The 14114-nt window shown below is 42.1% G+C and overlaps 1 protein-coding gene across 9 annotated transcripts in view; it reads left to right on the top strand.

Annotated features, from left to right (window-relative positions):
- CPNE8 (copine 8) overlaps window positions 1-14114 on the top strand; it is a 215527-nt gene that overhangs the window by 68754 nt on the left and 132659 nt on the right. For all 9 annotated transcript variants that reach the window (XR_012903543.1, XR_012903544.1, XR_012903542.1 and 6 more), the window contains one exon: window positions 11248-11324. Coding sequence is in view for 6 of the 9 variants with exons in the window: in XM_075927580.1 (XP_075783695.1) it covers window positions 11248-11324 (77 nt within the window). In the remaining 3 variants the exon portion in view is untranslated. The remainder of the gene's footprint in view (window positions 1-11247; window positions 11325-14114) is intronic.

The following is a 14114-nucleotide window of genomic DNA, read 5'->3' on the forward strand; positions in this document are numbered from 1 at the left end:
GTTCCTCCCCTCTTCAGGTAACCAGAATTTTTAGGTTACCAGCACTCCCTAATCCCCGGGTTGCATTTCACGAGGCATACCGGAGCGGTCAACAAAGGCTTCCCTTGTCGACCGTGCCGCATCTAGACTGCCGTGCTGTGCCAAATCAGCTGATTGTCAGCACGGCGTGGCAGCCATTTTTATTTTAATGAAGCGGGGATTATTTAAATCCCCATTTCATTGACTACGTCGAGTAAATTACTTTACCATGCTCCGTCGACGGAGCCACGTAATCTAGATGCACCCTGTAGGTTGCATACTGAGAACTTCCAGGAAGCAATCCTTAGTGAGTGGCATCTGCATCAGTATTGGTTTGAATTCTTCTATGCACAAGAACTCTTCCAGGACTTAGGACTTGAATTTGTCATCCTCAAAACAGTGTTCCTTAGGCTATGGTAGAGGTGCTGGTACTTTGTGATATGCTACTACCCAGGAACTTTCCAGATTATGTGGTACCATACAGATTCCTTTCTCATGAGGTCCCTGGGATCCTTGAATCCCCTGCTGTTGAAGGTTATGAAGAGGAATTACCTTCTGGTCCTACTGCATCTTTTCACAAAGGCTTAACCTCTGGTATCAGTGTGGTTACCAGTTGTCACCAGCTTCAGGTACTGACACCTATTGCTCCTCGCCGCTTCCTCTGACTGAGAGGTGTCGATAGAGAAATTCACCACCTTTCCTTTCCAGTCTCCCTCACTTGAGGTGCGGCCCAAGGAAGAGACCCCTAACCGATGAAAGACCCACCAATCATGGCAAGATCAGCCCACAACAGTGATCTTATGGGAACCTTTGGACCCTCCTATAATCAAATGTGCAGATTACTTTAATGCAAGCGGTGCTGCCAAGAACAACAGCTACCAACACCAGATCCCCTTCCACAGAGGAATGTCTAGAAGAGTAAGATCCCAGTGCAGAAGTGGAGGCACTATTCTTTCACAAAACCTCCTCCTTACCCGGTAAGGCTGTTATTTCTTCTCTTAGCCATTCCACTCAGATGATTTCAAGGCCTTCCAGAAAAGGATCACAGAGGCCCAACAAAGGATGTTGTAGAAAGTTCAGGAACCCCAGCGTTCTTTGCTTTGGACATACAACAAGCTTCTTTTCAATGCCTGATTTGCCTTGCCCATCAGTGAAACTTTATCAGCTTGTATGAAATTTCATACAAGCTTACCACCTATTTGTAAGGGAACTGACTTAAAAAAAACACCTATATTTACCCCCCACATGCTTGGAGTACTCCTTTTATCTCAACCTATCCCTAACTCCTTGGCTTTTGAGGCTGTCAGTGAAAGAAACAATCTAGAGTATCAATCTAAAGCATCCCCTTCTGACCAGGAACTGAAACATTTAGATCTGCTTTGCCACAAAAACTGCTCCTTTGCCTCTTCATAGTTCAGAGTGGTAAATTATTAAGACTCAATTGCAAAATATGACTTCACAAATTATTCTGTGATTTATTTCATTTCACTGAACATCAGCCACAAGACCAGAGTGGACGTTCACAACCTCTGACAGATGGATCCTGGAGATGAGTTTGGCCTATTCCATCCAGTTCAGCTAATTTTTCCAGAGCATCATCCCCATCCTTTTTCAGGAATACACCAGATTTACAATCTCTCCTATACTTAGAGGCAATTGAAACTGTTCCACCTGAACTTTCTCAGGGAAGAATTCTACTCAGACCAATTCAGGACCTTGGGACTTTGTCCGTTCACAGTAATTCAGAAGTGTAACTCTGGTAGCAATAATAACCTCTCTAGATCCAGGAGATAGGCTTGTCTTCCTCAACTTTCAGGATGTATACTTTCATATAACTATACATCTTTCTTTAGAGGGATTTTAAAGCCAGTTAATTAACCAATATGTTTAATCAGTTAACAGATTAAAGGGGAGGGCAGGCAGGGGCGGGCACTCCAGCCTGGCTGAAGCAGCCACTGGGCTGGAGCAGCTTCCTTTCTCTCTCTGTCTCAGGCAGGGGCTGCACTAGCGGACCCACCACAGATAAAGGCTGCTGCAGTGAGGATGCCAGAGCAGCTCCTGCCTGTGGCATGCCAAGGCCCACTGAGAACAGAGGCTGCTCCAGCCAGGACACTGGAGCAGCCCCTGCCTGTAGCGGGCCTCATGCGAGTCAGAAGCCAATGACTGGTGAACTACTGCAGCCGCCACTGGTTAACGTTAGCTCTTTACGGGTTGCTCCTTTCAGAAAATGCAGTTGGTAGCCAACGAAACTCTGTCTTTTCCTGCTCCTTGGGCACCCTACTCAACACACAAAAATCTTTTCTTATACTTGTACAATACATAGACTTCATTAGAGCCAGGCTGGATTCCACTACATCCTTAACATATTTTTCCATGAACAGATTCACCACAATGCAGACTCTCATATCCTCAAAACCTGCAAACCACAGCAAGATTTTGCCTTCAACACAAGACCACATGGCAGCTCATCCTTTTGTATCACCCCTGGCAAGATTATGCTCCTATTATCTTGAAGCCTGGCTCAGGTTTGTCATCTTTTCCATTAAGCATCTATTTAAGTGGATATCAATATCTCAGTGGGTCCTCAATTCCTTCCTCTAGTTGTAAAGATCTTTCATTGTTACATCCTGCCAATATGCTTGCTGTCACTTTCTACCCAACATCAGGGCCACAAATGTGGGGATGGTCAATCCCAGTTGCAACCACAGAAGTCATACCTACTGGTTGGTTTGTGAGCTAAGAGTTGAGCAGGGGTGTCAAAGCTGGAGCTGAGAACCAGGAGTCAAGCCAAGTAATTGGAGCAGGAGTCAGGAGCTAGCAGGGAAGCAATGGACTGGAGTAGGACAGGTGAATGAGGCAAGAACAAAGCTGGAACAAGACTAGGAAAAGGCAATCACAGGAATAATCACATCTGTGGGCATCAGCGTTTAGCAGCCAGCAACCACCTGCTGCTACCGAGGAGCTCTGCTGACTCCCTTCAGCCAAACAGGTAGACTTACCACAATCCAGCAGAGTTCATTAATTTACCTAGAGAGACTGAGATGGCTAGTCCTCAAGATCAGCTAAAAGAGATCAGTATCCTTGACACTCAATCAGAATAATGCTGGATAACGAAGCAGCAGTTTATCCTATAAACTGCCAACAAGGAACAGGATCCTAGCCCTTATGCTCAGAGTTCATTAAACTGCAACTAGTGCGAGTCCCACCACATAGGGTATGTGTACACTACCACCCTAGTTCGAACTAGGGTGGTAATGTAGTCAACCGGAGTTGCAACTGAAGCCCGGGATTTGAATTTCCCGGGCTTCATTTGCATGTTGCCGGGCGCCGCCATTTTTAAATGTCCGCTAGTTCGGACTCCGTGCCCCGCGGCTACACGTGGCACGAACTAGGTAGTTCGGACTAGGCTTCCTAGTCCAAACTACCGTTACTCCTCATTCCTCGTTCCACTCCTTGTGCAACTCCGGTTGACTACATTACAACCCTAGTTCGAACTAGGGTGGTAGTGTAGACATACCCATAGAGATTTCAGTTATTTACTGGGACTTCAGGACACAATAGTGGACTCGTTTTATTAGTCTTTCTATTATGTCCACTATTATGTAGTCATGAAATAATGCAGCATTTCAGAAAATGTTATCTTACCTGGGGCTTACCAGAGAACCATCCAATACAAAGTCCCAAACATTCTGCTTGAGAAGAGCACAGTTGCAATTTGTTGGGGGATGCTGTCCTTATCTTTTGGCCTTGGATTACTATAACTCTATCCTCCATCTTTGTTGCTCCTCAAGATCCTGAGCAAAAGAAATTAGAGGCCATCCTGGCAAGCATCAGATATGGTTCTCAGATCTGGTTACTCTGCCCCTGCAACTGCCTCTGCCTTTCTTTGAAAGCAGCCCACCTCACCCAGAAATCTGAAACATGACGCATCCAACCTCTCGTATTCTGCCTCAAAGCCTGGAACCAAGATGTCTATTTCCAAGCAATACTGATCATCATTTTCAGTATGTGTGTGTGTGGGGGGGGGGAGGGAGGAATCACAAGGAAAATTTACAAGCACAAATGAAAACATTTTTAAGCCTGCTGTAATCCATACTTTCTTTTCTTTTTCACCTTATTTCCAGTCTCTATTAGCTGTTAAATCTAAAACCTATGAATTTATCAGATTAAAGCACATCTGACTGCCGTTACAACTTTTTTTTTTTTTTTTTTTTTTTTGCTCCCCAGTCCTGTTTGCTTGTTTTTGCTTTTCTTTTTCTTCTTCACTCAGTCAGCCACTCTGATATTCCTTAAAGGTTTGGGGTTTTTTTGTTTGCTTGCTTGCTTTTTGTTTTTTTGCTTGTTGTGGATAATAACTTTTTCCTGGGAATCAAGAGATTGCAAATAAGCAGAATCAACTGTAGTTGGCCTTTGTGTTCTGGCTACTATGCTAGTATCACTCTTCGTTGTCTGTAGTTGGATGGCCTTTTCCATAGCTTTTTTGATTTCCATCAGTTTTGTTGTAGAATCTGGGAGATTGTGCAGCTTGTCAATGGATTTTTTGTGTCCTCTTCCCCCTAGCTTGCTGATATTGGGTACACAGGGTATCAGCTAACTCCAGTAATTGTCCTGAACAATATCTGAAATCTACATGCCAGTGATGGAGGTGCATCAATATGTGCTGCAGTATCAAGCACTAAAACAGCATTATTATCTCAAGGCGGTTGTGATCTCAATTCACTGACACTGGAGGGGGGACATGTACTGATGGTAGTGCTTCACTCCAGAAGTGACAGCCAGCAGCTCTTTTTCTATTTGGGCTACGATTGGCCTCTGCTGGCATAGGTGACTGACTACTTCTGTGAAAGACATATACCCAGTCCTTTCTCCAGTGTTATTTGGGGGGGGGGGGGCATTTTGTGCCAAAAAAATAAAAATTATACCCATGATATTTTAAAATTCTGCAAACTTTGTCAAAATAGCACTTCATAATTATGTCAGTTGCAAGTAATTTATTTAACATACCTGTCAGCAAGTATGACAGACAGACACGTTCCCCCAGGAAAAGGAAATTAAAGAAACCCCTATGACAACTCAGTTCTCTACCCTCATCTCTCTCCCAGAGCCTAGATGGCAGGCCAGACATCCACAATCTCTCCCACCCTACCTCCCAGCCTACCTGTGGGGCTCCCTTGGCAATACACCTTAACCTACCTCTCCAGAGCCCAACTGTAGGCCCCCTCCATCCCAGATCCTTATCCCCTGCACCCTATCCCCCCCATCCCAGAACCCAGCTGCAGAGAAGAGGCAAGTCTTGATTTAGTCCTAAATGGAGCAGAGGATCTAGTCCAAGAGGTAAATATAACCGGGTTGCTTGAAAATAGTGACCATAATGTAACAAATTTTAACATGCATGTGGTGGGAAAACCACCACAGCAGCCCAACACATTTAATTTTAGAAAGGGGAACTACACAAAAATGAGGAAGTTAAACAGAAATTAAAAGGCACAGTCCCTAAAGTAAAATCCCTGCAAACTGCATGGAAATTTTTCAGAGATACCATAATAGAGGCCCAACTTAAAGATAGACTCCAAATTAAAAAGCACAGTAAGAGAACCAAAAAAGTGCCACTGTGGCTTAACAACCAATTAAAAGAAGCTGTGAGAGATAAAAAGGCACCATTGAAAAATGAAAGTTAAATCCTAGTGAGGAAGAAAGGCACATAAATTCTGTCAAATTAAGTGTAAAAAATATAAGGAAAGACAAAGTTTGAAGAACAGCTAGCCAAAATGCCAAAAAGTAATAGCAAAATGTTTAAGTACATCAAAAGCAGAAAGATGGCTAAACAGTCAGTGGGGCCACTGGATGATCAAGATGCTAAAGGAGCACTCCAGGACAATAAGGGCATTGTGGAGAAATTAAATACATTCTTTGCTTCAGTCTTAACAGCTGAAAATGTTAGGGAAATTCCTAAACCTGAGCCATTCCTTTTAGGTGACAAATCTGAGGCATTTTCCCAGATTGAGATATCATTAGAGGAGGCTTTGGAACCTTTAAAGCCTCCTTTAAATCCTCTTCTGTACCTATTGACTGGAAGATAGCTAATGTGACCCCAACATTTAAAAGGGGCTCGAAAGATGATCCTGACAATTACAGAACGGTCGGTCTAATGTCTGTATTGGGCAAATTTAGTTGAAACTATAGAAAAGAATACAATTCAGACACATAGATGAATATAATTTGTTGGGGGGGGGGAGTCAACATGGTTTCTGTAAAGGGAAATCATGCCTTCCTAATCTACTATAATTCATTGAGGGGGTCAGCAAGCATGTGGACAAGGGAGATCCAGTGGATATAGTGTACTTAGATTTCCAGTAAGCCTTTGACGAGGTACCTCACCAAAGGCTCTTAAGTAAAGTAAGTTGTCATGGGATAAGAGGGAAGGTCCTCTCACAGACTGATAACTGGTTAAAAGACTGGAAACAAAAAGTAGGAATAAATTATACATTTCCAGAGTGGAGAGAGGTAACTACAGATTTTCCCCCTGGGATCTGTACAGGGACCAATCCTATTTTACATATTTATAAATGATTTGGAGGAAAGGAGTAAATAGTGAGGTAGCCAAATTTGCAGATGATACTAAACTGCTTAAGATAGTTAAGACCAAAGCAGACTGTGAAGAGCCTCTAAAGGATCTCATAAAACTAGGTGATTGGGTAGCAAAATGGCAAATGAATTTTAATACTTATAAATGCAAAGTAATGCATACTGGAGAAAATAATCCCAACTATCCATACAAAATGATTGGGACTAATTTAGCTATTACTACTCGAGAGATCTTGGAGTCATTGTGGATAGTTCTCTGAAAACATCCACTCAATATGCAGCAGTAGTCAAAAAAGCAAACAATGTTAGGAAGTATGAAGAAAGTGTTAAAGAATAAGACTGTCTATTCTGCAAGCATCTTTCGAAAGAGGCTTTTTCTTAAGAGTGTCTAGACTACAGCCAGTACTTTCGAAAAAGCAAGCCGCTTTTTTGAAAGAGAGCACCCCAGCAGCCTGGATGCTCTCTTTCGAAAAAGCACAATTTGCATTATATAGCACCTTTTTTCGAAATGAGGTTTTCCGCAGTCGAAAAAACTGCCGCATTCATTCAATTTACTTTTGAAAGAACACAGCAGCAGTCTAGATGCAGGTAAAGATTTTTCGAAAAAAGGCCACTTTTTAAAAAAAAAAAAATCCCTGTAGTCTAGACACACCCTAAGATAGAGAATATCTTATTGCCACTATATAAATCCATGGTATGCCCACCTCTTGAATACTGTGTATAGATATGGCTGCCTCATCTCAAAAAAGGTATATTGTCATTGAAAAAGGTTCAGAAAAGGGCAACATAGATAATTAGTGGTTTGGAATGGATGTCATATGGAGAGAGATTAAAAAGACAGGGCTTTTTAGCTTAGGAAAAGGAGACACAGGGAGGATATGATAGAGATCTATAAGATGGTGACAGGTATAGAAAAAGTGAATAAAGAAGAGTTATTTACTTGTTCCTACAACATAAGAACTTGGGGTCACTTAATGAAATTAATGGGTAGAAGGTTTGAAATAAACAAAAGGAAGTATTTATTCACATAGCACAGTCAAGCTGTGGAACTTCTTGCCAGAGGAGGTTGTGAAGACCAGGACTTTAACAGGGTTAAAAAAGAACTAGATAAATTCATGGAGGTTAGGTCATCGCTACTTATTAGCAAGGATGGATGGGAATGGTGTCCCTAGCCTCTGTTTGTCAGAGGCTGGAAATGGATGACTGGAGAGGGATCACTTTATGATTACTTGTTCTCTTCACTTCCTCTGGGATATCTGGCATTGGTTACTGTCAGAAGAAAGGATACTGGACTAGATGGACTGCTGGTCCAACTCAGTATGGCTATTCTTATGTTCCCCCTTTCCCAGACATGCTATGCTATGGACTGATTTCCAGTGTATGTTACCTTACGGTATCTGAGTTCCATTTTTTTTTTTTTTTTACTGAGCTCAGTTTTATGTTTGTTTTATGTTCGTCCTGTCCCTGTATAAAAGCTTGTAGTTTTCTGTTCTGGTCCTTCTGTTCTGTTCTGGGTGTCTGGTGCTGATATTAAAGAACATCCTGAGTATTCCAGTGGTGATGCTGGCTTGTGGGAATCCTCTAACCACCTCTCTGCTTACCCTTACTTCAAAAATTGGCGTAGCCTCCATCCGGTTGGCCCCTGTACATGCTCAATGGCATGCCTTGGAAACCTTTGGGAATACATTCTAATAATAAGCTGTGCTATGGATCTAACTACACAAATACTTATTATAAATAAAGTTTAATGAGTGTGTTAGATGAGCACACCTTTAATTAACAATTTTTAGAGAAACAGGGCTTGAAAGACTAAGATTAAATATCACTCTCTCAATTTAAGTCCACATTGTACAGTTGGGGAAAAAATCAATTAAACAGGATACAGAAGGGTAACTGACTGCCACCCCAAGCCCTGGAGAGGGGTGGGACAATCTTTATCTGTCCCAGGACCTGCTTCTTCCTAGCTCTTCCTCTTCCTTGAGCAAAATGACCTGGGGAGCTAGTAGGGCTGTGGCACCCGCAGCAGGGGTCAGAGCTCCCTGGCCTCACCAACAGCAGTGAGGGAAGTGAAGTAATGCGGCTGCAGCCTGCTCTATTCTGCCAGCTGTGTGGCTCCGCTTCCCATTGGTGAGTATGGGGGTAGACCTGCCCCTCCCCTGAGTGACATAGCTGGGAGTCTGGGGAGCAAAATGAGTGGAGCTAATGGGCTCTAGCCTCCCCCTGCCACTGCCAGTGAGTGGGGGGGGGGGAGGGGACACCTCTGCTGCAAGCCCCAGACTCCTGCTGGTCCCCTGAGCTGCCCAGAGGATCTGCCCTCTTGCCCCTCCTGCCAATGGTGTGTGTTTGAGGTGGGAAGTTATGCTTTCTATGTTGCCCATGTGTTGTTCTTGGGATACAGGAATAAATGAAACTTATCTAACTGGCATTTACACTGTCTCCATTTTCATTGAGTGTACACGCCTCTGGATTTAAGAGTACTAGAGAGTATCTTGTGTGGATGGGCTTGAAGATCTGCAGCACGAGTTGAGACCGCACTCTGCAGGTTATGTATATCAGTCCTGCCAAAAGCAACAAACTGCACAACTCCTCTGAAGACTGGAGCTGGCCCCACTAAATGCCAGCAGCAGTGTGCCCTGCTTCACTGAGAAGATTGCTTTGTCTCTCTTCAGTCTCAGATGCAGTCTGTGCTGTGCTCCTAACTTTGCAAACGCTTTCCTAAACAGTCACAGTACTCACAGTTCCTTTCCTGTAGGCCCATCTCAGTAGACTACGTGCAGCAGTAGTCTCTCACCTTCAGGGAAAACCACCACTGAAGCGTCCTGCCTGATCAAAGCCCCAGCAGGCTCTACTTCTCAGTAACAGCAACTGATCTGGATATTGCCCTACACCAGCAAATCTGGCTCCTCTCTCCAAAAATGGAACCTACCACCTGTTCTCTCTTGCTTTCTGGAAGAGAGGTCCTCCCCCACCCCCTGCTTTTCCCTAGAATTCATGTGCCAAAACTATTAGTCAAATCAGGTGGTAGAGATTCTGGATTTGATAAGTAATGGTATCATGCTACTATCCATGGATGATAAATTGATGACATCTCTTCAGTGAATGGTTCAATGGGTTTGTGTCTGAAGATGTATAACATGTCTGGCATCTGGCCTCTATAGGTGATGAGTAGGGTTGCCAGATGATTGACACAAAAAAACCGAACAACCCTCCCCCCCCCCCCCCCCCAAAAAAAAACACCAGGGAAAAAATTCTGTTGAAGGGGGGGGGGGGGGATAAAGAGAGGGGGAGGCCAAAGTTGTTGAGGAAAAAAAAACAAAAAACCCAGCATTAAAACACCATGTCCCCTAGGTCTTCTTTGTCTATAGAATGTTGATCATTTGTGCTCTTAATATACTGAAGTGGGATGGGTTTTTAAAATGTGATTTTCAGTATGCCTTACCACAATACAAATGAAGAATCCATCACTAAAGGGAAACTTTCTAGTAATTGACCCCACAGTGACATCTTTGTGATTGTACAAATCACTGTAGAATCTTGTCAGTTGTGTTATGGCTTGGTGGAGTCTTACATAAATGAACATATCTATTTATTTTTGTTTATATATTATTTATTGATTAATTTACAAAGTAGAAGATGTCATATTTTGTGCACTGCTATTGTAATTTAAACCTTATTGTCAGGGCTCACCGAACCGCGGCGAACCCCACTCACCAGCCGCGCTGTCCGGCGATCTGCACATGCGCAGATCATTCTGCACATGCGCAGATCGCCCAAACCCGGCTCTTCCTTATTTGTCGAGCCCTGCTTATTGTAGTGATATTTTGGTACCTAGATATTACTAAGGGTGTGTCTAAACTACACCCATCTGTTGGCAGAGAGATGTAAATTAGACACATCGAAAGTGCAAATGAAGCGGGGATTTAAATATCCTACGCTTCATTTGCATAATGGCGTCCGCCACTTTTTTCAAAACGCGGTTTTTCGAAAAAACCCAGCAGTTTAGACAGGGCATTTTTGACAGAAATGTCCCATTTCGAAAGATCATGTATTCCTCATTTTTTAAAAAAGCAGCGGCCGCCATAATGCAAATGATGCGCGGGATATTTAAATCCACGCTTCATTTGCACTTTTGTTGTGTCTAATTTACATCCCTCTGCTGACAGAGGAGTGTAGTTTAGACACTCCCTAATGTTACTAATACAGGAAGTGGTAATCAGAAAGCAAAATTAAATATCAGGAATGTTTGAAAATAAAAGACAAAAGATGGGGCAAGGGAGAATTATTGCTAGAAAATGCGATTAACTTTCTAAGAAAGTTCAAAAGAATTAAGTTTAATTTTTAATGTAAAAGGGTAACTGATAAAGCTCCTCTTATGTTAAAAACCTGAGAGTTGCATTACATGCTGTACATATGACTATATTTCTTATTTTAATGTACCTTATTTTATATAAAATATAGAAGTAAAAACTGACTTCTGAATCATTGTATAATTCCACACAGTGTATATAAGATAACAGCTCAATAAGAATAAAACAGAATACATGTTTTCTAGGAAAGGTAAAAAAACAGACCAATGGAAAAAAAAATGATTTCCATCCAGGATATAGTGGTGTCTCATGGCATATCATTTTTATTGCTTTTCAGGATTTTTTGGGACAAGTGTTTTGTACACTAGGAGAAATAGTTGGATCACAGGGAAGCAGACTGGAAAAGGCAATTGTGTAAGTGTATCATTCTTAAATCTTGGATAAATAGGCACTACTTCATTAGCTGGGGTCATGGCAATTAATTTATTGAGATACTTTGTAATACAAATAGTAGCAGACAGAGTCATAGAGAAAATTGATGGGTGACACACATTTTTCCATTTTAAATTTGTATTACATTTCTGTTCTACTGCAGGCAATTATCAAATGAATTGATGATGTATTTAAATATCTTGTCTCCTTTCTTTACACTCAATATAATTAAAAGACATTTGAGAACATTACCCTTAGTGAGATTTTGTTCTTTTTTGGGATGACAATCTGTTTTATATTTGTAAGTGTATGTTTAGAAATGTTTAACTATAGAAATATCTTTATGTTCATAATCTTGTCAATAAAATAAATAGCTTTAATTCTAATCTTAATTTGTCTCTAGCTTTCAAATGATCATAGCCAGAGAACAAGTATCCTATCTTCTCTATTTGTATTTATGGTTTCATACTCAAGTAGTGTAATTTACATTTTGGTTCAGCAATAAACTATTTAGATCTAATTTTCCTGTGATAATGGTTGACATTCTGTTTTCTCTTCTTTGCTATCTGTGTATAGCCAATAATTTAGCCATGGTTTTAAATACTAGTGGTCTGTGCATGTTGATGATGTCAATTTATATTTATTTTTCTGTATCCTCTGAAGAAATTTCTCCATTATGTTCTACAACGTTTAACAGTTATTTCTAGCTTGAGTACACTTGACTCTTCTATTTTATGCAGAAATAAAACCAGGGTTTTGTTACTGGAGTTGGCTAACTGATTTACCATCTTTGGTTGAAACTTAGAAGAAAAGTAGCCATAAAAGTCATAAGACCAATTTATCTAAAGGTACTAGATTTAACAGATGCCTACTAAAGATCTTGTAGTTATAGTGTTAGATGAGTAAAGAAATCCCTAATCTCAAATGACTAATATTTTGTGTCTATAAGGGATTATGGCATACATGTCTCTAACAAAAACTAATGCTTTCACTAATCATTTGTTCTAGATGGTTTGTTGAGTGACATCTCTGAGCATGGTTTGACACAGTTGTCATAGAACCTACCTCAACAAGACACATTTACCAGTTTTATCATAAAATAATTTATATTATTAAGTTCATATTTTTGCTAGTGCTTCTAACTTTCTCTGTTGGTTATTTAATTAAAATCATATTATGAACCAAATAGGTCAATAAGAATAGCGTGATGAGATTTACATGCTCCACTTAGATCTGGAAAGGTTTAATGAACTGCTGTGAGCATAATCAGTTCTTCCCAATCAACACAGCCTTTTACAGATACAGAGTGTGCGACCTGAAAGAAGCAGTTCAAAGGGGGTGTTCTTTCTCAATTTGGAGCTGACTAGGAAGTAAAAAGACTAACAGCTCTCATTTAAAGGAAGAGGGTTGGCTGGAGCCAAGATTTGCCTGCCACAATCTCACTATGGGTGGTGGAGGGCGGCAGGCAACACTGACACCTGGCTCTTTGGATGTAACTGGAATTCGCTGATGATTACTAACCAAGGCTACAGTCGGGGAGCCCCAACCTGAAATTAGGGTGTGTGAGTACAAGAGTGGAATGAAACTTACATCCAGATAAATAACACCCTGAAGGACTGGAACACCCTGAAGAGCCTATGTGAATGGCTCGCTAACTACAAAAGCAGCTTCTGCTCTCTTGGAATTCACACCTCCAGATCAGCTGCTAGAAGTGGGCCTCATCCTCCTTGATTGGATCCACCTCGTCATCTCCAGCCTGATCCTGGCCTGCATATTTATACCTGCCTCTGGAAATTTCCACTACATGCATCTGACGAAGTGGGTCTTTGCCCACGAAAGCTTATGCTCCTACACTTCAATTAGTCTATAAGGTGCCACAGGACTCCTCGTCGCCATTGGGGGAAGGGAGCTCCATAAGCTGTCTGTGTCCACAAGCATGGCTGGTTTCTGGCCAATGGGCACTGTGAGGATTGTGGTTGGGGTTGGGTGCTGGCACAGACTCTGGAAAGATATAAATGTAAGCACTGGATAGACCCAAACAGGAAGACCTTGTTCTTCTGGCACAGCACAGGGGTAGGGGTTGATGAGAAGAGTACTGGCTTTTCACTAGGAATTGAGGTTAAAAGATTTGGATGCAGGTATCCAACGAGCACAAACTAGACAAAAATGGTGTTGATGTCGAAAGCTAAATCTGCATCTCAGAACTGAGAGTACTCTGAGTCTCCATTCCTAAGGTACATTAATTACAAGTCACATTTCCAATTGAAAAATAATAGAGAAGTAGCCATGTTAATTTGATCTTGGTAAAACAAAAGTAAAAAAAAAATTATGTAGATACAGTAATTTCTCATTTAACACATGCCCACTTAACACATTTTCGTGATAGTGTGATTTTTTTTTTTTTCCCCCAGGGAATGTTTTTTGAATTACATGACCGTCCCCGGAATAACACGATTTCCCCAGTCAGCCCGTTGCCAGCAGCTGCAGAGGGCTTACCCCGCCTCCCTGCCAAGCAGTGGAGGGTTTGCCATTTGCCACGCCGTTCCCCACTGACTCCCCCTTGCCGGACGCCTTGACCCCTCTCCTCCGCCCCTGCTTGCAAGCCGGTGGCTGGGTTTCCCCAGCTGGCCCATCGCCAGTGGCTGCATGGGGCTTCCCTCACTTCCCTGCAAAGTGGCAGAGGGTTTGCCGCTCGCCGCACCATTCCCCAGCGATTCCCTCTCGCCGGACACAGTGAGGGTCCCGGCAAACCCGTAACAGGGGCATACTCCC

Source organism: Pelodiscus sinensis, chromosome 1, assembly GCF_049634645.1.
Source record: "Pelodiscus sinensis isolate JC-2024 chromosome 1, ASM4963464v1, whole genome shotgun sequence".
In the NCBI taxonomy this organism is placed as follows: domain Eukaryota; kingdom Metazoa; phylum Chordata; order Testudines; family Trionychidae; genus Pelodiscus; species Pelodiscus sinensis.